The sequence below is a fragment of the Neovison vison genome, chromosome 12, assembly GCF_020171115.1.
Source record: "Neovison vison isolate M4711 chromosome 12, ASM_NN_V1, whole genome shotgun sequence".
NCBI lineage: Eukaryota > Metazoa > Chordata > Mammalia > Carnivora > Mustelidae > Neogale > Neogale vison.
Genome location: NC_058102.1, coordinates 14,464,549 through 14,488,924, shown reverse-complemented (window position 1 = coordinate 14,488,924; position 24,376 = coordinate 14,464,549). Strand labels below are relative to the sequence as shown.

At 45.2% G+C, this 24,376-nt stretch overlaps 1 protein-coding gene across 2 annotated transcripts; it reads left to right on the top strand.

Moving 5' to 3' along the window:
* Window positions 1-347: 347 nt before the first annotated feature.
* On the top strand, window positions 348-24,260 carry FBXO7 (F-box protein 7). 2 transcript variants are annotated; one of them, XM_044226660.1, is made up of 9 exons: window positions 348-602; window positions 5,331-5,625; window positions 10,047-10,274; window positions 11,809-11,950; window positions 14,346-14,429; window positions 18,469-18,564; window positions 20,678-20,854; window positions 22,596-22,633; window positions 23,574-24,260. In XM_044226660.1, the coding sequence occupies exons 1-9, from the start codon at window positions 481-483 to the stop codon at window positions 23,961-23,963; spliced, it is 1,572 nt and encodes a 523-aa protein (XP_044082595.1). In that variant the 5' UTR covers window positions 348-480; the 3' UTR covers window positions 23,964-24,260. The 2 variants fall into 2 exon arrangements, with proteins under 2 accessions (XP_044082595.1, XP_044082597.1); XM_044226662.1 differs by lacking the exon at window positions 348-602 and adding an exon at window positions 783-835 and having other exon boundaries at window positions 5,483-5,625.
* Window positions 24,261-24,376: the final 116 nt, after the last annotated feature.

Genomic DNA, 24,376 nt, shown 5'->3' with positions numbered 1-24,376 from the left:
TAAAGAACCAGGCAACGGGGCTTGCGGAGTGGCGAGTCCCATATTCTGCAGCCCCTCTCTCGGCGTTAACTTTCTCCCAGCACGCCTGGAAGGACTCGGCACAGCCGCCGCAGAAGAACCCCCAAGCCCGCCAGAGCCGCTACACCCCGCAGCCGGCGGCAGTCTCCGCACCTGCGCACTGTGCGCCTCTTACTCCCAGGCGGAGCCGTTGCGCGCCGAGTCATCGATCACAAGCTGCCCAGCGGCCTGGTCCGGCAGCTGCCCGCCCGAGGGGTGGGCTCTAGGGGGCGCCCTCAAGAGAGGGGCGGGGCGCTCATGTTCCAGAGACCGGCCGGCAGGGGCCGTGGTAGGTCCTTGTCGCCGCTCGGAAGTCCTCAATAACCCCCGCGGCTCCCGTAGTCGCCGCTCGGGGCCCGTCGCCGCGCGGTCGTCACCGTCGCCGCCTCCGGGTCCGGGCCCCCGGGCCCTCCCGCTGCCACCATGAAGCTGCGGGTGCGGCTACAGAAGCGGACGTGGCCGCTCGAGATGCCAGACGCGGAGCCGACGCTGGGCCAGCTGCGCGCGCACCTGAGCCAGGCCCTGTTCCCCACTTGGGGCTTCAGGTAGGCGGCCGCGGCGGCCGCGCGCCGCGGGCCCGGGAGCAGTGCGCGGGAGCGCGCGCCCGCCGCGGGCGGTCACGTGAGGTCGGGCCCCCGCGGGGCGTCGCGGGTCGGGCGTGCCGGGGACTGCGACGCGCGCAGGTGGGGCGCGGCGCGGGCGCTGGGGCTGCAGCTCGCGGCCTCCCGGGTCGCGGAGGACATGGCCCGGCGTTCGGGGGACCCCCTTCCCTTGCAGGGTGAGCCATCGCTTCCGTTTCCGCCTCGGAGGAAACCGGGGACGGGGCGGGACGGGACGGGGCGGGGCGGGGCGCAGCGCAGGGGTTCGGCTGGGGGCAGACCTTTCCAGGCTCTGTGGGATTCAGGTTCACCATCACCAACTATCGCAGTGTCCCAGGGAAAAAGTCAGGAAAGTTCAAGAAGTTAGAAACCGGCCCTCCATCCGAGGCCACCTGTGAGCGGGCCGCGGCAGGGGACGCCGTGATGTGGAGGCTGCGCTGAGTGTGCGGGGTCCCGGCCCGCGGGGAGCACATTGACTTCCCCGCCGCAGAGTTTTACACAGTAGGGGATGTCGGCGTGGGTCAGATCCTTTTATTTTCCTGGCGAGCTGTTGCTTTTTTGCTAAGACTAAGATAAACGTTGGCCACGGGATGACCCTGGAGGGCTTACAGTTTGGGGGCAGTGAGGTTGACAAACGACGGACCAGATTCCGCTATTAATTTATGGGACTGCAAACGAGCCTGCTCTGTTTCCACAGAGAGTATTTTCTGGGGACAGTAATCTGGGGGTAGAGGGACAGACGGAGGGCGGACCTCTTCACATACTGAGGTAGCGAATTTGGAATTTGAGGGTACTGAGAACAGAAAAAGGCGGTCTCTGGGGCTTTTTGGGTGAATTCGTCAAAAGAAAATCTTTCTGTTAATTAAGTGGACCGTTTTTATGAGACTTTTATATACTTTGACTTTATTTTTAGGGAATAGAGTAAAATGAGGTCATATTATGAACTTCTCACCTTTCATTTTTCAGGTAAAGGCACGATATTAAAAGTAAGCCTCTTTATCTCCAAATTAAAAATGAGATACTGACATAACTGTTAAGCGCTGTCTTAAGTGACATTAAGTGCCTCTTATTATTTTTTATGTTAAACCTAAGCGTTTTGTATGCTGATGCCATTACCCCACCATAAATCTTCAAAAGCAACTTTTTAAAAAAGATTTTTTTCGTATATCTGTATATATATTTTATTGATATTATTTTTTAAATTAGGGGCAGTCTTGAAAGGACTTTACAAGAGCCCAGGTCAGTTTCTTCTTTGAGGTTTTTTTGTTTTTTTTTAAGATTTTATTTATTTATTTGACAGACATAGATCACAAGTAGGCAGAGACAGGGGTAGGGGGAAGCAGACTCCCCACTGAGCAGAGAGCCCAATCCCATGACCCTGAGATCATGACCTGAGCTGAAGGCAGAGGCTTTTTTTTTTTTTTTTTAATATTTTATTCATTTATTTGACAGACAGAGATCACAAGTAGGCAGAGAGGCAGGCAGAGAGAGAGAGAGAGAGGAGGAAGCAGGCTCCCCGCCAAGCAGGGAGCCCGATGCGGGACTCGATCCCAGGACCCCGAGATCATGACCTGAGCTGAAGGCAGCGGCTTAACCCACTGAGCCACCCAGGCGCCCCTGAAGGCAGAGGCTTTAACTCACTGAGCCACCCAGGTGCCCCTGAGTTTGTTTTTATAGTTGAGGCTGGTTAACTGGAAGGAATGTAAGCTTCAGCTTCTGAAAGTAAATTCATTCTTCTGAAAGTACCTACACTTCATAAAAAAGGGCCGTTTTAAAATTTAAAATGTTATTATTATTTTTTTTTTTTAAAGATTTTATTTTGTCAGAGAGAGAGAGCGAGCACAGGCAGACAGAGAGGCAGGCAGAGGGAGAAGCAGGCCCTCCGCCGAGCAAGGAGCCCGATGTGGGACTCGATCCCAGGACGCTGGGATCATGACCTGAGCCGAAGGCAGCTGCTTAACCAACTGAGCCACCCAGGCGTCCCTAAAATGTTATTTTTAAAGTGTCTTCGCTGAGCAAATGCATCTGGGATTGACATAAAATATTTTTAAAAGGCCTGGTATTTCTAGAATGGCATTTTCTTATTTTTTTTTAATTTAAAGAATTTATTTATGTATTTGACAGAGATCACAAATAGGCAGAGAGGCTGTGGCGGGGGGAGGGGGGGAAAGCAGGCTGCCCGCTGAGCAGAGAGCCCAATGCTGTTGTGGGGGGGTCGATCTCAGGACCCTGAAATCATGACCTGAGCTGAAGTCAGAGGCTTAACCCACTGAGCCACCCAGGTGCCCCTAAAATGGCATTTTCTGATGAATTAAAAAATTTTTTTTTTAGTTTCAGGAAACCAGTTTTAATGCCTCTGTGGAAAAGCTGTATGTTACTTTATTTATTTAAAGATTGTATTTATTTATTTGACAGAGAGAGACAGCAAGAGAGGGAATACAAGCAGGGGGAGTGGGAGTAGGGGAAGCAGGCTGTCCACCTAGCAGGGAGCCCAATGTGGGACTCCATCCTAGGACCCTGGGATCATGACCTGAGCTGAAGGCAGACGCCTAATGACTGAGCCACCCAGGCGACCTTGTATGTTACTTTAGAAGTAGTTCTTCCCTTTTTCTAAATGGGGACAGTAGGCCAACACTTTTATTCATCATATAATCCTTTAGCTTTTCTACAGATAGATGTTTGAATGAATATTTTGTTAGGTACTGTTAAAAAAACAAACCTTTTGCTCTGACAGATGATCCATAAACACATAGTACATTTGAGGCATTTTTCTCTTTATCTGTTGGGATGGTGTTTTTTGGGGCATCTGGCAGATTTTCAACGTTTTTCAAAGGGTTTGAAAACCCTTGATATCAGAAGCATAGCAACTTATTTCCTAATAAGCAAAACTTTGGCAGTTTCTCCAACAAAGACACTGTAATTGGTAAGAAAAAATGTCTTAACATGTGAAAGAAAACAAATGAATTACTTTGAGCATTTTCGAAAATGCAGCATTGCAAGAATCCTGTTTATTCATGATTTCCAGTAGACTTCATCCTTGGTTGACCTCTCAAAAAGTTAATGTTAAGTCAGCATTGTTGAGTGTAAACGCCTTATAAAATGTGCACTGGTTTGTTAGTTACTCTTCACCACTATGTGATGAAATGATGGTTATTCTCTCAGATCAGAGGAGCTATGATATGGAAGGGAGAGTTCGTTGCTTCGGGCTGATTTGAGCTCTTACCTTGTTTAGCGGTGGGTTTTTGTATTTGTGCTATTTTCATTATAAAAGGTATTATACATGGGGTACCTGGGTGGCTCAGTGGGTTAAGCCTCTGCCTTCAGCTCAGGTCATGATCCCAGGGTCCTGGATTGAGCCCCGCATTGGGCTCTCTGCTTAGCGGGTAGCCTGCTTCTCCCCCCGCCCCCGCCTGCTTCTCTGCCTACTTGTGATCTCTGTCAGTCAAATAAATAAATAAAATCTTAAAAAAAAAAAAAGATCTCATACGTAACTGGTCATCAGTAAGAAAGGTGATCATGTATTTAACAGTTGTAGGGGAGAATTTATACTCGGTCCTCTACATACTCATCTTCTTGTGATTGTGAATATTCATCTAGGACATGGGTCTAGTATTTTGGAACAGACATAAGCTGACTGTTCTGTTGAGACAATGACTGGGGAGCCCTGATTTCACTTTCATCACCTTCCCAACTCATGTTTGTTGGTTGCATTTATTCCACAAATACTTTTGTTTGCCAAGTGCTGGAGAGAAATAGTTTTGAAATAGACAAGATGACTGACCTTATGAAACTTAAATTGTAGTGGGAGTGGAGAAGAGATGATAAATATGGAATTTTCAAATAGTGATGTAGTAATAAAAATAAAACATGGCAGTGGAATAGAGTGATGGAGGCTAGGCAGAAGGCATCTCGGAAGAGGTGGCACGGGAATTGAGACCCAGATGATGAGAGTCAGTCCCCGGAAGATCTGGAAGAGCAAATGCAGAGGCCCAGAGGCTGCAGTGAGGTTGATCTGTTTTGAGGAAGGGATAGAAAGCTTGCATTGATGGAGAACAGCGATTGAGGGGATGAGGTAGATGAGGTGGGAGAAGGGGGTAGGGTTCAAATGGTGGGTGTCGGAGGCCATGTTAGAGATTCTGTTCCGAGTTCGAATAGAAGCCATTGGAGGATTTGCAGCAGAGCAATGATGTGACGTAGTTTGTATTTTAAAAAGACTATATTTCATTGACTGAATCTTAAGATCTTATCGATCTTAAGATGCATACTGTTTTATGTAACACTAGAGGAAAAGTTGCCGGCAATTACCCTTTGATGTGTCGTCAATTTTAAGAAACATCCCTGTTTCAGAGATACCAGAATTACAAAAGATATGAAGTGTGTACCTTAGAATTGGTGGGAACATGGGTTAATGATAGAGAATTACTATATCCTGCTCCCTGGGCTGGAATTGTAGCCATTAGAAATCTGTAACCTAGGCATTTGGTGATAAGAACAAGTAATTCGGATAGTTTTTACAGAACTTTGGCTTCCTTTTTATTTTTGTTTTGATTTCATTACTTCATTCTTCCAAGATCATACTGTGTACCTTATATATGTTCTAAGTGTATTATTGAGGGTAATGGTAGCAGGTCATGGTAGGTAGCTCTTACTATCCTTATCCATCTTTCTTGGCAGTTCCGATACCCGGTTTGCAATCACATTGAACAACAAGGATGCCCTCACTGGAGATGAAGAGACCTTGGCTTCATATGGGATTGTTTCTGGGGACTTGATATGTTTGGTTCTTGAAGATGCCATTCCAGCACCTAACTTACCTTCATCCACAGATTCAGAGCATTCCTCACTGCAGAATAATGACCAACCCTCTTTGGCCGCCAGCTCCTATCAGTCCAGCGCACAGGATGAACAGCCCAGTGCTTCAGTCCAAGGACAGGCAGCCGAGACTGGCCTCTGGAGTGATGACAGCACGGTAGGTAGTAATACCAAGATGAGAAATGGGGTAGTTGAGAAAGCACACTGAACACCTCAGTTGAATTCTGTGTCCATTAGAATAATTATGATTAGTAGACCATAGATTATATTCTGGTAGAAAATCTTAAACGCTGAATGCCTGGACCAGTACTTGACTGGGATTCTGAAGAACCCAGATTTTATGTATTTGTTTTGTTCAGACATTTACTCCTCCAGCCAAATTGTCCCTTGGCTCCTGTTGTTGCATCCAGGCTTGCGGTTCCGAGCGGACCTTCTCTAGTCTGCTCCGCTCACTAAGGCTGTACAGAGTCCGCTTACTTCCAGAGTACTTGCAGGACGCTTACACCTGGATTCTGAGTGTATCTCACACTCTGTGCTGACATGAATTTGCAAATAGGAATGTTGTCTTCTTTCCAAACCAGCTGCCCTTTCTGTTGGTGGCATTGCTGTCTTCCTGAGCTTGAGACCCTGCAATGATCTTTTGACTCCTTTGACAAGCCCTGTCCGTTCTTCTTTCCATTCCAGGCTTCCAGTGTCTGTCCTACAGTCTACTTTCTGGGTTCATCTTTTTCCTGCACGTTTTTGATTATGTTGTTCCCTTGTTCTCTAGTAACTCTGTGTCATTAATACACCTGTGCTTATAATTTTTGAGCTGAAAAAGACCCAACTATCTCTAGTTTAACTCTTGTCATATTACAGAGAGGGAAAATATTGTCTCTCTTCCTATACCTAGTTTTTAAGGCTTTTCAGGGCTGCTTTCTGTTCTGCCCGCCAGTAAGCTATCATCTCCAGTCAGACCAGACTCCTTATCATGTCTCCTCTACCAGCTGGCACATTCACACGATCCCGTGTGCACGCGCACACACACCGTACCTGCTGCTTCATGCCTTTGCTCTTGCTGTTTCCCGAGCCTGGAATGCACCACCTTCCCTCCCTCTCCTGTCTGTGCCCGTCTTCCAAGGCCCCGCCAGCCACAGTCCATGATCGTCTTTAATTTCTTAGTATTGATTATCTTTACTGCCTTGTAAACACCTCATTACTTATTATCCTGTCTTTTGATTTCTTGTATGGCACAAATGATCACATATATCACTTAATTTTTTTTTTTTTAAAGATTTTATTTATTTACTTGAGAGAGAGAGAGTGAGAGAGAGCATGAGCAAGGAGAAGGTCAGAGGAAGAAGCAGACTCCCCATGGAGCTGGGAGCCTGATGCGGGACTCGATCCCAGGACTCCAGGATCATGACCTGAGCCGAAAGCAGTCGTCCAACCAACTGAGCCACCCAGGCACCCTATCACTTAATTTTTTAATACTACTTATATGCCATCATGTTCACAGTTTTTTGTGTGTATACATGTTACTTCAGCTTAGTTCCCCCCCACCCCAGGCCTTAAACATTTGTGAGTGTTAAGTATGCATTGTGCTTGTCATGTATAGACAGATACTAAGAAATGCTTTTTAAAAGATCGGTAAAATATGAAAATCATCTATGTCAAGGTTTTTTTGTTTGTTAGTTTTTGAGAGAGTGCACTTGAGCAGAGGGATGGGGGGAAGGGCAGAGGGAGAGAGAATCTTGAGCAGGCACCACACCTAGTGAGGAGGTTGACTCAGGGCTCGCTCTCACGACCCTGAGGTCATGGCCTGAGCCGAGATCAAGAGTCGGATGCTTACCAGCCTCAGGTGCCCCAGAAATTTTTTAATAATAGTATTGCAAGAGATTAAGCAGTTTAAAAAAGGCTTTGTAAAGCTCAAAGTATTTTTATGATTTTTTAGAAATTATTATCTCTTTGTTTATGTTTCATGGAGGTTATTTAGGGAGTAACTAATAGATTATTTAGCCACATATTTAAATTATGTTTTTGAATCTTCTTTGTTGATAAACTCAGAGATTCTGGTAGAAGGGTCCATTCCTTTTACTTGTGTACTTGTAAAATGCCCAGCAAGAACGTTTCATAGTGTGTCTGACACTTACTTTACTAGTTTCCTTTTGGAAAATTTTGACAAATTAATATTGCATCAGGTTAATTTCAGTTCTAAAAGCATGTTGTTTCATATTCTAAGACTTGTACAGGGTGACTCTAGAGTCTTAGGTGGAAGGTGAGCTTGAAATCTCCTGTACGTATGTGTAAGTGCTTGCAGCAGCGTGATCTCGCTCACTGTAGAAGTCCTAGTAAGGGAAACAGCCGGGTACAACAGGAAGCAATGGGAAGATTTTACTCTTGTAATTAAGTGTGAATTAATTTTCTTATTTCATATATTTGGGAATTCTAGTACCTGTTGAATCTTTGATGGAAAATGGGGATAACCTGGTATCAGACCCTAATGTTAGCCCTAAACTGAGTTTTAATTACTTGTTCCTGTCATTTGTAAATGACATGACAAATGATCATGACAAATAGAGAGGTGGTGCTGAACATTTTTTCCCATTTCTGCAATGCATGAAGAGTGTGATAAGTATTCACAGTCGTATCAGAATGACGCAGAATGTCAGTGGTTCTCATGGAGTGGGAGGAAGGTTGCATAAGCTCACCGGGGATTCTGATATCTTTCTCCACGGCGTTATAAGTTTAGGGTAACTTTTAATATTTTGTTCACATGTATTGTATTACTTACTGTTAGTCAGTAGTAAATAGCTAAAAGTTGGGTAGATCAGTAAGAAGTGAAGAGCTTACTTCATATTTTAGGTGTTAAATGGTTTTAATAAGTAGTTCTATTCAGAAATGTGATGGCACCTCCTTTTTAGGTAGTGCAAATTGGCACTGGCCTCTAGGTTTTAACAAATGAATTTGGATCTTTCCCAGAAGTTAGTAAGGGCTAGGTCCTCAGGGATTTTGGAAGACCAGCCTCTTGCTCCTTTATATATTTCTACCCTTTCATTTGTCCTACATAATTTTTAATTTCCTCTGTCCCTTCTTTCATGGAAATAAGAACTTAAAGAGAAGAACCATGTGTTTTGCATCAAGAGTTGAGCACATGTGTAGGAAACAAACCTGATCAAAATTAATACAGGTCACAGTCTTCCCGAAGCAGCATATTGTGTCTGAAAGCCTGAACTGCGAGTCTGGAGATTTTGGTTCAGTTCAGGTTTTTATTAGCTGGTAACCTTAATTATGTTATTTAATCTGAATCACAATTAAAACACGTATAAAAGGGCAACATCATCTGACTTGCCTGGTTTATAGAATTTTTGTATGGTGCGAATGAGAAGACCCTGAAAACAAAGCAATCAGTAGGAGATTGTAAGATACTGTCCTTAACACTGGCTCAGCAAGCGTTTGTCGAGCACCTACTAAGCGCCAGGCACGGTGCTGGGATTACAAAAGTAGCTGACGCGGAGTCTGTTCCTCTCTGAGCTTGCGGTCCCGGTGGGATGTAGATGTGTAATCAGGAGGGTGCTGTGCAGTGCCATTGGGTGCAGTAGTTAAGGCCTCTGCCGGGCAGGGTGGCAGTCGCTGCTGCCTGTTTGGTACGGGAGGGGAGCGCCGGTGTGGGGAGGGAGGGCCTGGCAGGGAGTCGGCTTGACAGAGTCCGGGACCCGATGAAGTGATGAAGGGCCTTGTATGCTAAGGAGGTTTAGCAGTTTGGACTTCATTTTCCAGGCCTGTGTTTCTCAGCGTGTTGTCTACGAAACACTTCTTTCCTGTGATTGTGAGTAGGTGTTACAGAGCATTGGGGAAGAAGGGTGGTGTTTCTTGGCTAAGTGTTATACATGTTATTACTGGAATTGTCAGCGCTCTGTAATGCCACAGTGGATTGTGTGAATGTGGAGGGTGAGGGTTGGTGGCTGTAGCTTCCAGTAGCATTTTCCAAACTTCATTGATCGTGGAACTCTTATTTCCTGCGGACATCTAGGGTTACGTTCCAAGGCACAATTTAGGGAAATGCTGCTGCCTGCATTGGGGGAGTGCTGGGAAGTTTTAAGCTTGGACATGGGACACAGTTGGATTGTTAATCATCAGAAACTCTGGCAGCTGTGGGTGAAATGTCTTAGTAGAGAGTGGAGTCGCGGATACTCGGATACTTGGATACAACGGATACAGCCGTTGTCGGAGCCGGGCGGTAAATGGGTCTGAAGTAGCATTGGGGAGCGGTAGGGGCAGAGTTCGGGGTTAGTCGGGAGGTAGATTCAGTGGAACTTGGAAGACCGAGCACATGGAGTTGAGGACAGTGGAGCGAGAAGGCTGGGATGGTGTCCAGGTTTGGGGCATACTGACCGGAACTCGCGGAGGTGAGCGGTTCAGGCTGGGGGAGTAGATGGCCGCTCTTTTATTTAGGAGAGCTCGCTTAAAACGTGTCCCTTTTTTGAAACGAAAGTGCTGTGGCTTTGAGCACAAATCTGAGTTCCCTTTAGGGTACAGAGTAAACTGCAGAAATAAAAGCCTGCTTAATGAATTCATGCTTTTTGTTTTCTTTTTCAGTCGGGGCCTGGTCAGACTTTCGAAGCTGGGTCGGTTCAAGAGGTTGTGGATATGGAAGAGGGCACAGGTGTCTTTCCCTCGGAACCCATGCTCTGCAGCGAGTCGGTGGAAGGGCAGGTGCCACATTCGTTAGAGATCCTGCATCAGTCAGCGGACTGTTCTAATGCCAACGATGCCTTGATAGTATCGGTGCATCTGCTCATGTTGGAGTCAGGTTACATACCTCAGGTAAGACGACAGGCAGAAATCAAACCTGTTAGGGCTTCAGTTTCCCATTGGGAGTGGGGCGTATTGATAAACATCACTAGGATATTGTGGTTTTCTAGATTTCTGTATTAAAGACAGAAGATTATGTCTGGTGATATGTAATAAACTATGGCCAAGAATGTGGGATGGGTATGTCTAGATGGTTGATTCGCTGGGTTTTTATGTTAATGGCTCTGAATCGCCAGTCATTTAATAAGATTCAGTTAGGAAGAGGGACATTGCTTGCTTGCTTCCTTCCTTCCTTCATTCTCCATTTGGTAAGTATGTGCCTGTGACAGGTGCAGTGCTTTGTCCCCACTGTCAGGTTGCTCCCAGTCCAGGAGTGGGGGAGAGAGATAGTTTATAGTCTATCATACTGTGCTGGTGACATCCTAGGAGAGATGTCTAAGTATGTGGGATGCCAGAGAGTCACAGAGGAGAACAGTTAGAGCTTCTCCAGCCTTGGTGTGCCTAAGAATACTTGGGGATCTTACTGATGCAGATTTTGATTTATTTACTTTGTTTTTAAATTTTATTTGAGAGAGATAGCATGAGCAGAGAGAGGGAGAAGCAGGCTCTCCACTGAGCCAGGAGCCCGATGTGAGGCTCAATCCCAGGACCTGGGGATCATGACCTAAGCTGAAGGCAGATGCTTAACCGACTGAGCCACCCAAGTGCCCCTGCAGATTTGGAATTAATAAGTCTAGGGTGAAACCTGAGACCCTGCATCCATGTTATGAGTGACAGAGACGAGAGCAGTCCAGTGACTGTTGTGTCCCTGCAGCATGCCATGCCTGAGGCCAGGAGTTAGGATGTAAAGATCCTGGGATAAGTGCTTGTCTGCAAGGAGTCCGTAACTTGGGGAGAGAAACAAAAAGAAAATTATGATGTATTATGATAGAAGTGTGTAACGATAGAAATATGAATAGAAGGTTGGGATAAAAGAGAATGACAAATGATTTTTTTTTTTTAAATAAAAGGCCTCACAAACAAAATGGTAATTGAGCTATGGGTCTTGAATGAGATGGCTTTGCTGGGCAAAAAAGTGAGTCTTTGACGAGAGAAACCAGTCCCTGTCTCTGATGTTATTATATCTACTCGAACGAACGTTTTGATGGAGGATAATATATTGTAACTTTTTCTGTCAAAATTTTATTAATGATGATAGTCATGATTTGGCAAATTTGATTAAGGGGTCTGTATGGAGTGCGTATTTCCAGACAAGTTAGGGGCCTCTTGGATTTTTGGTCTTTTTCTTTTTTTAATATTTTATTTTTTATTTATTTGACAGAGAGAGATCACAAGTAGGCAGAGAGGCAGGTGGTGGGTGGGGGGAAGCAGACTCCCTGCCAAGCAGGGAGCCTGATGTGGGGCTCGATCCCAGGACCCCGAGATCATGACCTGAGCCGAAGGCAGAGGCCTTAACCCACTGAGCCACTCAGGTGCCCCGGATTTTTAATCTTTCGAGAGTAATGCTTTTCTTCCTTACTCGTTTCTCTTTGCTTTCACTCCCCAGGGGACCGAGGCTAAAGCCCTGGCCATGCCGGAGCAGTGGAAGTCGGGCGGCGTGTATAAGCTGCGGTACACGCACCCTTTGTGCGAGGGCGGCTGCGCTGCTCTCACGGGTGTGCCTCTGGGAGCCCTGCTTGTCATAAACGGTAACTGGCTGGCCCGCTCACCGCTGTCACTTTACCAGAGCTGACCTGTTCTTCTCCAGATGTCTAGCTGCTTCGGTGATTGGCGCTCACGGTCTAGTCGAGGCTTTCCCGGCTCCGCTTAGTCCCAGGCCGCTGATCACACAGGTCGGCAAGGTGCTGGACGACGTGGGTCGCCGTTGTGGCGGCTGGCTTCTGGGCCCGGGCAGCCGCGCCTGTCGGCTGCCCTCACCTCGTGGTGTTCTTGCTGCAGGGGTGTTGTGATCATCGGCATGAGAGGATCTCTTATGTAAGAGCTCTTTGTGCTGCGGGGGACTTTTTTATGTTTATTTTTTTGACCAAGGTCAGGAAGTGAGCGATGGGAAGGGGTGAGATTGAGCGGGGTCGCTTTTTATCCCGTTTGGTGTCTCTGAATAGTACTGCGTAGACACGCGGCTGAGCACGGCCTGTGTGTGTGCATGTGTGTGTGTGTTTGCTCCCCGACCCGAGTGTGTGTGTGTGTGTGTGTGTGTTTGCTCCCCAACCCGAGCCACAGGAACGTCACTGAGTAGTTGCTTTTTCTGCTTCTCTTTCCTGTGGGCAGTTCCCCAAGGATGGTAGTCCGTTCCGTTGTTGTATTGCATTTGAACTCCGATGCCCCCCCCAAGTCCGTACGTCTACAGTGGTCTGAGGAATCGTCCCATAGTCCCACGTTCCCGAGAGCCAGTGGAGTGACTAGAATCTTTCTTTTCTGCTCTCTTGATTGTTGAGATTTATCCCTTTAGCTAGAAAAGATAGTTTGATGAGATTGGGATGACGGCATTTTGATTCTTCAGGACAGCCTGCCTTTTGTGTAGCAAAGACAGTTGCCTCGATGCGCCTTCGCCCCGACGTCTCAGCAGCCGCTGTTCCGCTGAGGCTGGGGGGAGGCCTCGTGGGGCCCGAGGGAGCACTCAGACCTCGAGCCGCACCACGGTCGCCTGTTGCGTTTATCGAGGTCCCTTGTAGGACTTTGTTTGAAAAATGTTCTGCAAAAATTGATTTTGAAAACCACCGTCCTACCCTGTCTTGATCTTGGAAATGAAAGATCATTTGTTGTCCCCTGTCATGTGATTTCTGCTACTTCCCTTTAATCACTAGATTCTTTGAAATGCTCCTTTCAAGGCTCAGATGTCAACAGCTTTAACGGCTTGGGTGGCAGTCCCCGTTTGTCAGGATGTGGCTGTCTGATGCGGGACTCGCCGTGTCTCCTCGGCGTTCCTCCCAGGGAGCCCAGGAGACGTCCAGCCGAGCGTTCTTGCACACGCGGGGGCGACCCTTTCTGCCTCTCCTGGGGGCTCTGCTCCATCACGTCGTAACTTGCAAGGCTGAAGCTGCCCGGTCGTGACCGTGAGGTGGTTTCTTACAAAAGCACTTTAACAACATGCATAATGGCTTCTGTTCACTGGTGTCGGGCTACGTAGCAAACGGAGAATGGCTGCGAGGTCTCGCGATGGTTTCTTCGTTTCTCTTATGTCGTTGTTTTACTGTTCTCGGCACATCGGCTGCTCGCAGACTTGGCGTGGCAACCGGCCATTCCAGGCTTCATTCTCTGAAAAGGAGCAGTGTGTCCTTAAGTCTTTCCTTCACCGAGGACCTCCTGCTCGGTGCACATGTGCCTAAGCACAGCCCGGGCTCTTTCATGGAATGAGATAAAGTGCGCCTTTGTATACACGTTAAAACTGAACCCTCTGGTGGTGTCAAGAATAGTGGTTCTTTGCATCTAGAAAGAGATGATGTTGTGAAAACTAACAGGATTCTTTTAATAAACAAGGGAAGACTCCTTGCCAACAGTTAAATAAAAAAATAAGTGGAATTTTTAGTGACTTTATTAGAAATAACGATTTTATTATGTTTAACAGTCTCCTGTTAACCTTGTTGCATATCTTTCAATTACTAATAAGCCTTCAATTACTTAACCTTTTAATTACTAATAATCCACTAATATGCAGTGGATTTTTTTTTTTAAAGATTTTATTTATTTGACAGAGTGAGAGAACACAAGCAGGTAGAGCAGCGAGGGAGAGGGAGAAGCAGGCTCCCCACTGAGCTGGGAGCCTAATGTGGGGCCCAATCCCAGGACCCTGGGACCACGACCTGAGCCAAAGGCAGTCATTTAACCAACCAAGTCACACAGGCGCCCCTACCTAGTGGGTTTTATATAAAGGGCGCATACTTCAGTTTTTACGGGTGTTGTAGAATAATTAATTTGGTGTGGTGGCAGGTTTACACTTTGCTGTGAGGGAAGGAAATAAGCGTAGAGCAGTTTGTTTTCTGTACGTGTCCTTCGTTTGCTGGGGCAGGGAAATGCAAGCCCGTGCTAAGACGTGAAGGCCATTGGTGAACTGACGAGTTATTTGTCTCTTTTGCTTATTTACAGCCACACTAAAGATCAACAGTGAGCTCAGAAGTGTGAAAAGGTTGCAGCTGCTGCCGGGATCATTTATTTGCGAAGCTGAACCAGGTAGGAAAAGTATGATCGAATTTTGGGGATGAAGCTTTGAGAGGGTCACTTTAGAAGAACTGAAAGGTAATGTCTGAGAGACTGAAAATTCCTGAATGAGATTAAAGCAAATTTAAGACCTGTTGCGGAGTATCTGTTTCTTTCCTGCTTTTCTTAGGGTCTAGGAGTGCTGGATTTTGTGTGTGCCGCCATTATGGAATGACCCTAGTATGTAATTCATCCCGTGCTATACCGACGCATCCTAATTTCTGAACTAATCTTTGGATTTTTCAAGCATCGTATTTAACCAGTATGGAGAGGATCTGTTTTGTGGAAACCGTACAGTGCACCTTCCTTGTTGATGATTGTTGGAGAAAAAACTATTCAGAATCGTTAGCTTCAGCCAACCTAGACTGGGTGGCTGTTGGATCAGATTGGAGCTTCCCCAGAAGTTTACATTCTAGGCATGGTTTTGCTTGTATTTTATAAAATTATAAGTAGATGCAGAGACAAATTTTCCCTTTTATTTTTTCAATTAAATCCAAAGTATGAGAAGCAGGAGGCAGTTGAAGGAAAGGAGATGGCTGGAGAAGGGAGCTCACATCTCTAAGTGCTGGCTTTGTGCTGAATGGGCGCCTCGACAGACATCATTCCATTTTTTCCTTGTAGGAAACTCGGGAGGGTTTTACAGTCCTCCTGTGGCTTGGAGTGGTGCCGTGGGGTGGTGGCATTGACAGCAGGGTCTTTGAGGGAAGGCTCCCTAGATCTAGGTCTTTGCTTGAAGGCCTAGATACTTACTCTTGTTGGTTCCCTGGAGACTCTATCCCTGAGGTCCATGAACTCCCACAGACCAAAACTGATGAGAAAAGGGGACGTCAGGAAGCTTATTTATAATGGTCTCTGAACACTTATCGTCACGCCAGACCAGTGTTGTTACTGCTTTTTCTCACATCTTAATTTTATTTTATTTTTTTCAGTGTTCAAAGATTCATTGTTTATGTACCACACCCAGTGCTCCGTGCAATACGTGCCCTCAGTACCCACCACCAGGCTCATCCATCCCTCCACCCCCTTCCCCTCCAAAACCCTCATTTTATTTCTCAGAGTTCACAGACTCTCGTGGTTCATCTCTGCCTCTGATTTCCCCCAATTCACTTTTCCTTTCCTTTTCCTAATGTCTTCCATGTTATTCCTTATGCTCCACAAGTAAGTGAAACCATATGATAATTGACTATCTTTGCCTGACTTATTTCACTCAGTATAATTTCCTCCAGTCCCGTCCATGTTGATACAAAAGTTAGGTATTCATCCTTTCTGATGGCTGAGTAATACTCCATAGTGTATATGGACCACATCTTCCTTATCCATTTGTCCGTTGAAGGGCATCTTGGCTTTTCCCACAGTTTGGCGACTGTGGCCATTGCTGCTAAGAACATTGGGGTACAGATGGCCCTTCTTTTCACTACATCATTTGGGGTAAATATAGTGCAATTGCAGGGTCATAGGAAGGCTCTATTTTTAATTTCTTAAGGAATCTCCACACTGTTCCCCAAAGAGGCTGCACCAACTTGCATTCCCACCAACAGTGTAAGAGGGTTCCCCTTTCTCCACATCCTCTCCAACACTTATTGTTTACCGTCTTTTAATTTTGGCCGTTCTGACTGGTGTAAGGTGGTATCTCAGTGTGGTTTTGATTTGAATTTACCTGACGACTAACGATGATGGACATTTTTTCATGTTAGACCAGAGACCAGTGTTTTCTTAGTCCTCTTTGCATTACCAATCCCCTGAGGAGCCTTTGTACAGAATTTGTCCCCCGCCCATTCTCTTTCCATGGAATTTTACTACCATAGATACAAGTATTTTCATTTGTGTACTGTGACTCTTTGGATAGTCACAAAGCAATGGCATAGCTAGGGTTTTGTTTTGTTTGCCAAGAACCAGTTTTGGTCCTGTTGTGGACACTGCCCCTAGACTGATAAATCTGTAAAGATGGTCTTACCACTGGGACCAGAAAAACTTGAAATTCCTTGGCCACAACACTTTAGTCATCTTGACACTAGGGAGGACCTGCTATGGGGAGCAGAAATACTCTCTACTCCACAGTAGTAGAGGTACCATTTTACAGATTAGGAGATAGGTCTAGAGAAGGTTAAATTACTTTAAGATCACAGAGCTAATAAATGGTGGAATTTAGGATTGGAATAGATTTGATTCCTGAGCCTATTTGTTTTTGAGAGATTTTACTTATTTGAGAGAAAGAGAGAGAGCACAAGAGGGGACAGTCAGAGGGAGAAGCAGACTCGTTGCTGAGCAGGGAGCCCTACATGGGACTTGATCCCGGGACCTTGGGATCATGACCTGAGCTGAAGGCAGATGTTTAACTGACTGAGCTACCCAGGTGCCCTTCCTAAGCCTATTTTCAAAAGACAACTTCTATAGGAATATAGCTCAGATTCATATTCCTCATCTGGTTTCTGTTAAAGAGGAAGTAGGGGGTGCCTGGATGGCTCAGTTGTTAGGGGTCTGCCTAGGCCATGATCGCAGGGTCCTGGGATTGAGGCCCGCATCGGGCTCCCTGCTCCGCCGGAAGCCTGCTTCTCCCTCTCTCACTTCCCCTACTTGTATTCCCCCTCTGGCTGTCTTTCTCTGCCAAATAAATAAATAAAACCTTTTTTTAAAAAAAGAGGAAGTAAAAGGGGAGGAAGAAAATTAATACTGTTCTATTATGCTAAGTTTATGGACTATATTAACTAAATATTTTTAATATAGTACTTTTATGTTGGGTAGGGTTATTTAACACTGCCCATCTGACAAGTCATTTTGATTACTTTTTACTGTGACTTATAGTACAGTACCTAATCTATACTTATGAATAAGTTCCTGATTACTTTTATAGTAAGTAACTGAAGGAAAAAGCTTGTTTAAAAAAGTCAGTTTTCACACTTCAAAAAAAGGCCGTGAACCAAACTGATTTTTAAAATATCTTGACATTTAAGTTCAAGTCCATGGTAGTTCATGCAACGAAGATAGCAAACAAATGATGAAGAGCGTTCTATTTCTTATAGATAGCGAAGTGTGCCTAGTTCCAGGATGGGGGGAGCACATGTGTACTGACGATCTGTAATGCGCCTGGCCCTGTGCACAGACCTTTACATTTTAACCACTCTTAGGTGCACCGGTGGTGTCGCCTTTAAGTAGGTGAGCAAACAGGTGTGGATCAGGGGGGTCGGAGCCCGGTAGAGCTACACCGGAACTGCAGTGGGAGCGTGGGTGGCATCTGGCCGGGCTTCCCATGCTGCGGTGTATGTACAGGTGAATCATCCAGGGATCTTAGGAAAATGCAGGTTCCAGTGTGAACATGTGGGTCTGTGGTAGGGCCCAAGATTCACTTGTGCTCCTGAACAGTTTCCAGGTGATGGCCATCCTGGTGGTCTGGACCCACACTGCGGAGTGGCGGTGGAGTGACCTAAATGCATTGGAGCCAGACTTAGGTGTGGTTAAGACTTTCTGTGAGGCCTTGGGTGTCTTTCAGTATCTGTCCTGTTTTTAAAATGGGGGTCAGGGTATTTGTCTCCTACTTCGGGGGAACTACTGATGTGAAAGAGCTTGAAGAATGCTTGACACGGTTCCCACCACCTGGTCGTCACGAGACGGGGACAGCTCTCCTTCTGCTGGGAGCTGAGGAGCGGTCCCCCGCTGGGCTCTCCCAGTGCCTGGACAGTGGGGCAGGCGCTCAGGAAATCATGTTGCGTCTACAATTCTCATCCCACAGTTTGTCCTACTAGAATTGTAACCTGTGAGCTTGTACATTGCCTGCAGCTCTGTTCGAAATGGTGAGATTTGTAGCTTTACATCTGAGAGTTAGTTTCCAGAGCGCCAAACAATACATTTCTTCATCTGCTAGAGACTGTGGTTCGTGTCTCTCCAGGCAGGAATTACTTGTGAAAATATACCACTTTGATTTGGCAGAAGTAGAGGATACCATTTCAGGTTTTGCCATTTCAGGTTGTGCCATTTGATTTTGTGTTTCGATTTTTCATTAAAAAATATATTTTAGGGGCAAGTGTAGCCAAGATATACAAAGATCTTCAGAAGCTCTCTCGTCTCTTCAAAGACCAGCTCGTGTATCCTCTTCTGGCTTTTACCCGACAAGGTGAGAGATGATAAATGACCCCAGGTCAGACGGCTAGAAAGAACAGTAGTTTACATGCTAAGCTTATGACTCTGATACAAGACTTTGCCTCTTTTCTCCTCTTAGTGAAGTTCTGTTCTTCTACAACTAAGCATTAATGTTAATTCCTTAACGTTATATACTTCCTTTTTGTATTTCCTCAGCATTTTGTGCATCTCTGTTGTAGCGTATCTTCCATTGTATCATAATTGTTGACATGAGTTCTTTCTACCTGAGGTTTATATATCTTGAAAGTAGGGAATAGGCCCTGGGTCTGGTCCATAATAGGTGTTCAATAAATAATAATGGAGAATCTGTAAATTGGGTTTTAAGTTTTTTTTTTTTTTTTTTTAAAGATTTTATTTTATTTATTTGACAGAGAGAGATCACAAGCAGGCAAAGAGAGAGAGAGGAGGAAGCAGGCTCCCTGCGGAGCAGAGAGCCCGATGCGGGACTCGATCCCAGGACCCTGAGATCATGACCTGAGCCGAAGGCAGCGGCTTAACCCACTGAGCCACCCAGGCACCCGGGTTTTAAGTTTTTTTAAACATGTTTTATTGGGGTTTTATGCTAGGTACTGTGGATATTTCACATGCATTCTTTTTTTTTCAAGATTTTATTTACTTATTTGACAGAGAGAGATCACAAGTAGGCAGAGAGGAAGGCAGAGAGAGGGGGAAGCAGGCTCCCTGTTGAGCAGAGAGGTCGATGCCGGGCTTGATCCTAGGACCCTGAGATCATGACCTGAGCTGAAGGCAGTGACTTAACCCACTGAGCCACCCAGGGACCCCCACATGCATTCTTTTTTAATGCTAACAAGTTTGAAGGAGATTTTAGTCTCATTGTATAGGTGATGAAACTATTTTCGTGAGGTTTTGTAATTCATTCAGAGTTCTCATATTAGCGAGCTCTTATTTATGTTGTAGTAAAAAAACACTTTAAAATCTCAGTGACTCAGAGCAAACAATGTACTGTTTTCACTCACGTATGTGTTGTGTAGGGGTTAGCTGTGGCTGAAGGAGTAGTCCTTCTCAAGGACATGCTCTTGTAGCAGAGGGAAAAGAAGGCCAGTGGCCCAGCCGTGTGTTGGTTCTTTAAGCTTTTGCTTGGAGGTGATGTACCACTTCCACTCATATTTCACTGCACAAAACCAATCAAAATGGCCAAGCCTGATGGCAGTGCAGTGGGGAAGTGCAATTAGAGGCTAGAAAATGAGAATCCTAATCTACTTTAGCTGGAAAATAACCTTAGATGTATACAAATACATATGTGGCTTTCATTAATTCTCTGTATATTGAGATATTTTAGGTCTCCAGTTGTATGGGCCCAGGCTGCTGTTACCATAGTTTTCTTCTTTAGATAGTGGTAATAGAAGAGAAAAATGTGAATTTTAAAACCCTTTATTGGATTTCGATTATCTTTGCTAGTGGAGAACAATATCACATCTATTTCAAGGTGCTAATACTTAACCATTTTCATTTGACTTTGGAAGATGATGTTCTTTTCCCTTCTTGACTTGCCTCTGAAATTGATCTTACTTCCTTTTTTGCCTAACCTGCTAGACCGCAGATAATATTGCTGCCTAACACTTGAGTGTTTGTTCTGACCACTCTGTGTGTATCCAGACACTGAATTCTCCTCGGGGAGGTAGGCAGTACTAGTCCCCCATCTTACAGATTAGGAAGTTGAATTATAGTTTAAGTAACTTGTCCCAAGGCACACAGCTAATAAGTGGCAGCATTAGGAACCAGTTACAAAAGCCAACATCCGTCTTTCGTAGTTGAGTAGAGAAGTCTTTGTTGCATTGACTATTGCTGGGAACAAGGGAGGCCATTGGCTAACATTTAGAAGTTGTCAAAGTTACTCATTTGGTCTGTATTAAAAAGTATTCATCTTTTCAGTAAAACATTGAGGGAATAAGGGACTTAGTAGTAGCCATCTGGTTGACCTGGGGTTAAAAGTTTATTGGAGGTGTCACATACTTGGGTTGTGGAGACAACCCTCTAATTTGTCCTTAGGAATAAGTTGGTAACTGTTAAATACGTGGGGAAAGCTCGATGTTCTTTACTTAGTGATACCTCTTTTTTCTTTGCAGCACTGAACCTACCAGACGTGTTTGGGTTGGTAGTCCTTCCTTTGGAGCTGAAGCTGCGGATCTTCCGACTTCTAGATGTTCGTTCTGTTCTTTCTTTGTCTGCAGTTTGTCGTGACCTCCTTATTGCTTCAAATGACCAGTTGCTGTGGAGATGTTTGTATCTGCGGGATTTTAGAGGTGATTGTTACGATGACATGTTAATCTCTTTCTTACTAAGGTCTTAATTATTTAGCTCACCAAGTTTTTAGTTGTAGGCTCTTTTTTTTTTTTTGAGCGTTGCAAATAATCATAACCTATAGCCTTAATGGAAGGAGATTCTAAGCCTCATATACTTTTGCCTGTATCCTGAAAACTCTTCCCAGTCTAATTTGTGTTCTCCATAACACAAGTAGACTAGTAGATGAAGTAGAATATTTCAGGAATTTCGAAAATTTTGGAAATTAGAAAAATTTCAAGTTTATTCTTTCTTTTTAGAACATCCTCCATTTGTGACTTAGTCTGGTGCATTTCCAAGCTCCCATGGTTGTGGCCATGTGCACAAGTTAAGAGAGCCTTGCTTGCTTCCGTGTGGCCTTATTTCCATATAGTCTCATTTATGGTGACCTGGTGATCACTGTAGCAGTGATGATGGTGGAAGTCGGGGGTGGGGAGAAGTTACCCCAAATGTAAAAGCCCTTTGCCTGTTGTATCAAGATTTCCAGATACTAGCCTGGAATCCTGATAATGGAATTTCTTTTCTGTGTGTCAGTGTTTTGTTTTGTTTTGTTTTTTTTTTTAAACTGATGTGACCCTGTGGTGGGTCATGAAATCAATGCAATAAAAAAAAAAAAACAACATATGCATTTTATAAAATAGTTGTAAACTTCTATTTCAGTATATGTATATATAGGTATATTCTGCATTGTGATGTAAAAAATATTTGTGGTTCCCATCAAGAGAGTGTGAATGATGGTGCTATGTATAACATACTCTCTTGGCAACTGTAAAAATCTAGTGAGTAGACCTCCTTCCTTCTTTTTCGTACTGAGAATATTATGTAGAGTCAATTGGATTGATAAAAAACTTTTTTTTTCCTTTAAAACTTCAAAATATAAGAAGTGAATGACCTGGTTTTTCTTTATCCTCCTCCTTGATTCCTGAGGCCCTACATTATTCATGCTGCTGAATCTAGAGTTCAAAATATCATTTTGTGCCAGGAGACAGCAAGTATCATCTCAAATTTTAAAAAAATTAATTACTGTCAAAAAGAAAAGATTAAATGACCAAAGTATATAGAAGAACCAACTGAAAAACAGGCTGTGATAAAAAGGGGCAAAAAGCCCTTTTACATACATTTTCAAATTCAGATATAAATTACAGTCAGTCTCTATCTTACTTCCAGATTGTGGTCCATAAGCTGAGGGTTCAGATTTCATAATAAATTTCTCTATGGGCATAATGTGAGTCGTCCTGGTCATACTATTAGGAGTTGGGAGAAGAAAACTCAGATATGGAAGAAAACTTGAAGTCCGCTTTCCCTCCAGTAATGATGGGCTGCGATGCACACCTGGAGTTCGTGACCCAGACAGTGTCACAGAGACTTGGGTTAGAAGAAGCGGCCACACCCAGATGAGGCCGGGGTCGGGGGGTGGGGGGCGCAGCTAGGGACAGCGGGGGCCTCCGTGGGCCTCCGTATTCCTCAGGGCGTCCATGCACGGACTTCCCAGGAGCCGCGACAGTCGCCTTCAGCCAGCGGAGTGGTTTGAGTCCCGTGCGAGGACAGGCCCTACGGAGTGTGGTAAACAAATGATCTGTGTTCCTTTTCGTGCTTCGTGCGTAAGCTTCAGTTTCCTTAGGACAAAGCAGAAGTGCTGTTTAGTGCTGGATGAATGAAGCATTTTAAATCCTTATTTCTATTTTATTTTATTTTCTTTCGTAGATGGGACTGTTAGAGCTCGAGACGCAGATTGGAAAGAAGTAGGTATTACTATCGAGGCTAATGTTAATAGAAGCACAGAAATAACTAGTGAGTTAATATGCTAAAGGCATATTATCACTTTCGTTGTGTGAGGAAATATGTTTTCATTACGTTTGTTGCTAATTTTCAGTAATTGAAAGCGTTACTTAACTATTACCGTAGACTCAGTCTTTTTCTTAATTACATAGGAAAAGAAACATTACCTCAATGATTGTTTTTCACCTTTACTTAATATAAAATATTCTCTCTTCCTCTGTTGCAAAAAATGTTGAGTTTCTGTGCTGGAGTGGTCCAGCTGTTCAGCTCATTAGACATGTGCTGGGACAAGAGTAAGTGTAGTTTGACATGCAGACGCCTACTGTACAAGACGGGGGCAGGGCTCCCGAGAAACGGGGGGGCGGCTAGAGAGGGGTCCTCAGCTGTGTCCGCTCACAGCCCCGCCTCTGAAGCTGGCGTCCCTTTTGTTGCAGTTTAAGTTGCGCTCCATTAGCAACGTGGTTTAGGTGAAAAAGTGTATTTCAGTGCTGTCCTCCCGCCCCCCAGGACCTGAGCTTTTGGGGGTATGATATTCTCAGCGGATATTTAAATTTTCCACTCAAGAAAACCTGACCTAAAATTATATATGAGTCTGAGCGCTCTACACTGCCGTCTGGAAGTATGTGTCCCTCAGTGATCCTGCCTTGGGAGTGAGTGTTTCTCCAGGGACACACAGTTGTTCAGTTGCGGTGCAGTTAGAGGACACTTTGTTCGGCCTTGTCTTCACAGCTACTGCCTTATTTGTGCAGACGGAAACTGGTCAAAGTTCTCTGTGTGCACCGGTTCCTTTGTCTGCCCCAGAGTGTGGGCAAAGGAAAAGTATAGAGAGAGCAGTGGAAGCAAATTGGGACTTTGGAGAAGCCTCCAGATCACTTACCGCATCTCGTTCTTGTGTTTCTGCAGCTCTACAGGAAGAGGTACAGACAAAGAAGAGAAGCTCAGAGAGGTCGCCACGTGTTGTTCCCACCACCGTTGCCCCACCCCATGCCGCTCGGCCCCAGCCCCTGGCACCCCAGGCCTTTCCCTCCCAGCTCTCTCCTCCCTCCAGGAATTATTGGTGGAGAATACGACGAGAGAGTAACACTTCCCTTTGTTGGGGACCCCATCAATTCACTCATCCCGGGGCCCGGGCAGACACCAGGCCAGTTCCCTCCACTCAGACCACGTTTTGATCCCATTGGCCCGCTTCCAGGACCTAGCCCCACCTTGCCAGGGCGAGGTGGCCCGAGTGACAGATTTCCCCTAAGGCCCAGCAGGGGTTGGCCACCCGACAGCCGGCCACCATTCATGTGATTGATTGTAATCTTACTTCTGGAGCTTGTTTGGTTTTTTGTTTTTAAAACCGCAGATGCCATCTTGTCAGGGTGCTGATCCCCAGCGTTTCCTGATAGTGATGCTGAGGAACGCACTCCCCTGGCCTTTCCGTAGATACTTAAAGCTCCAGGGCGGTGGGGCCCACAGGGTCCTGTAGGACCGGGTTGGCCTTGGAAATAGTTGGCTCCTGACCTCCCCCCTCTGAGTTCTCCTCTTGAGTGAAGGTTGTTCACTGATAAATGTTCTGCACCAGATTAAAAAAAAATTAAGTATAAATCACACGGCAGTCTTAATTTTTATTACAGAAAGAGAATAAATACTCAGAACAGCTTCACAACATTACTTGGAGGTTTCAGAGTGATTAGAGAACCCATTCAGTGCCATCAGATTGT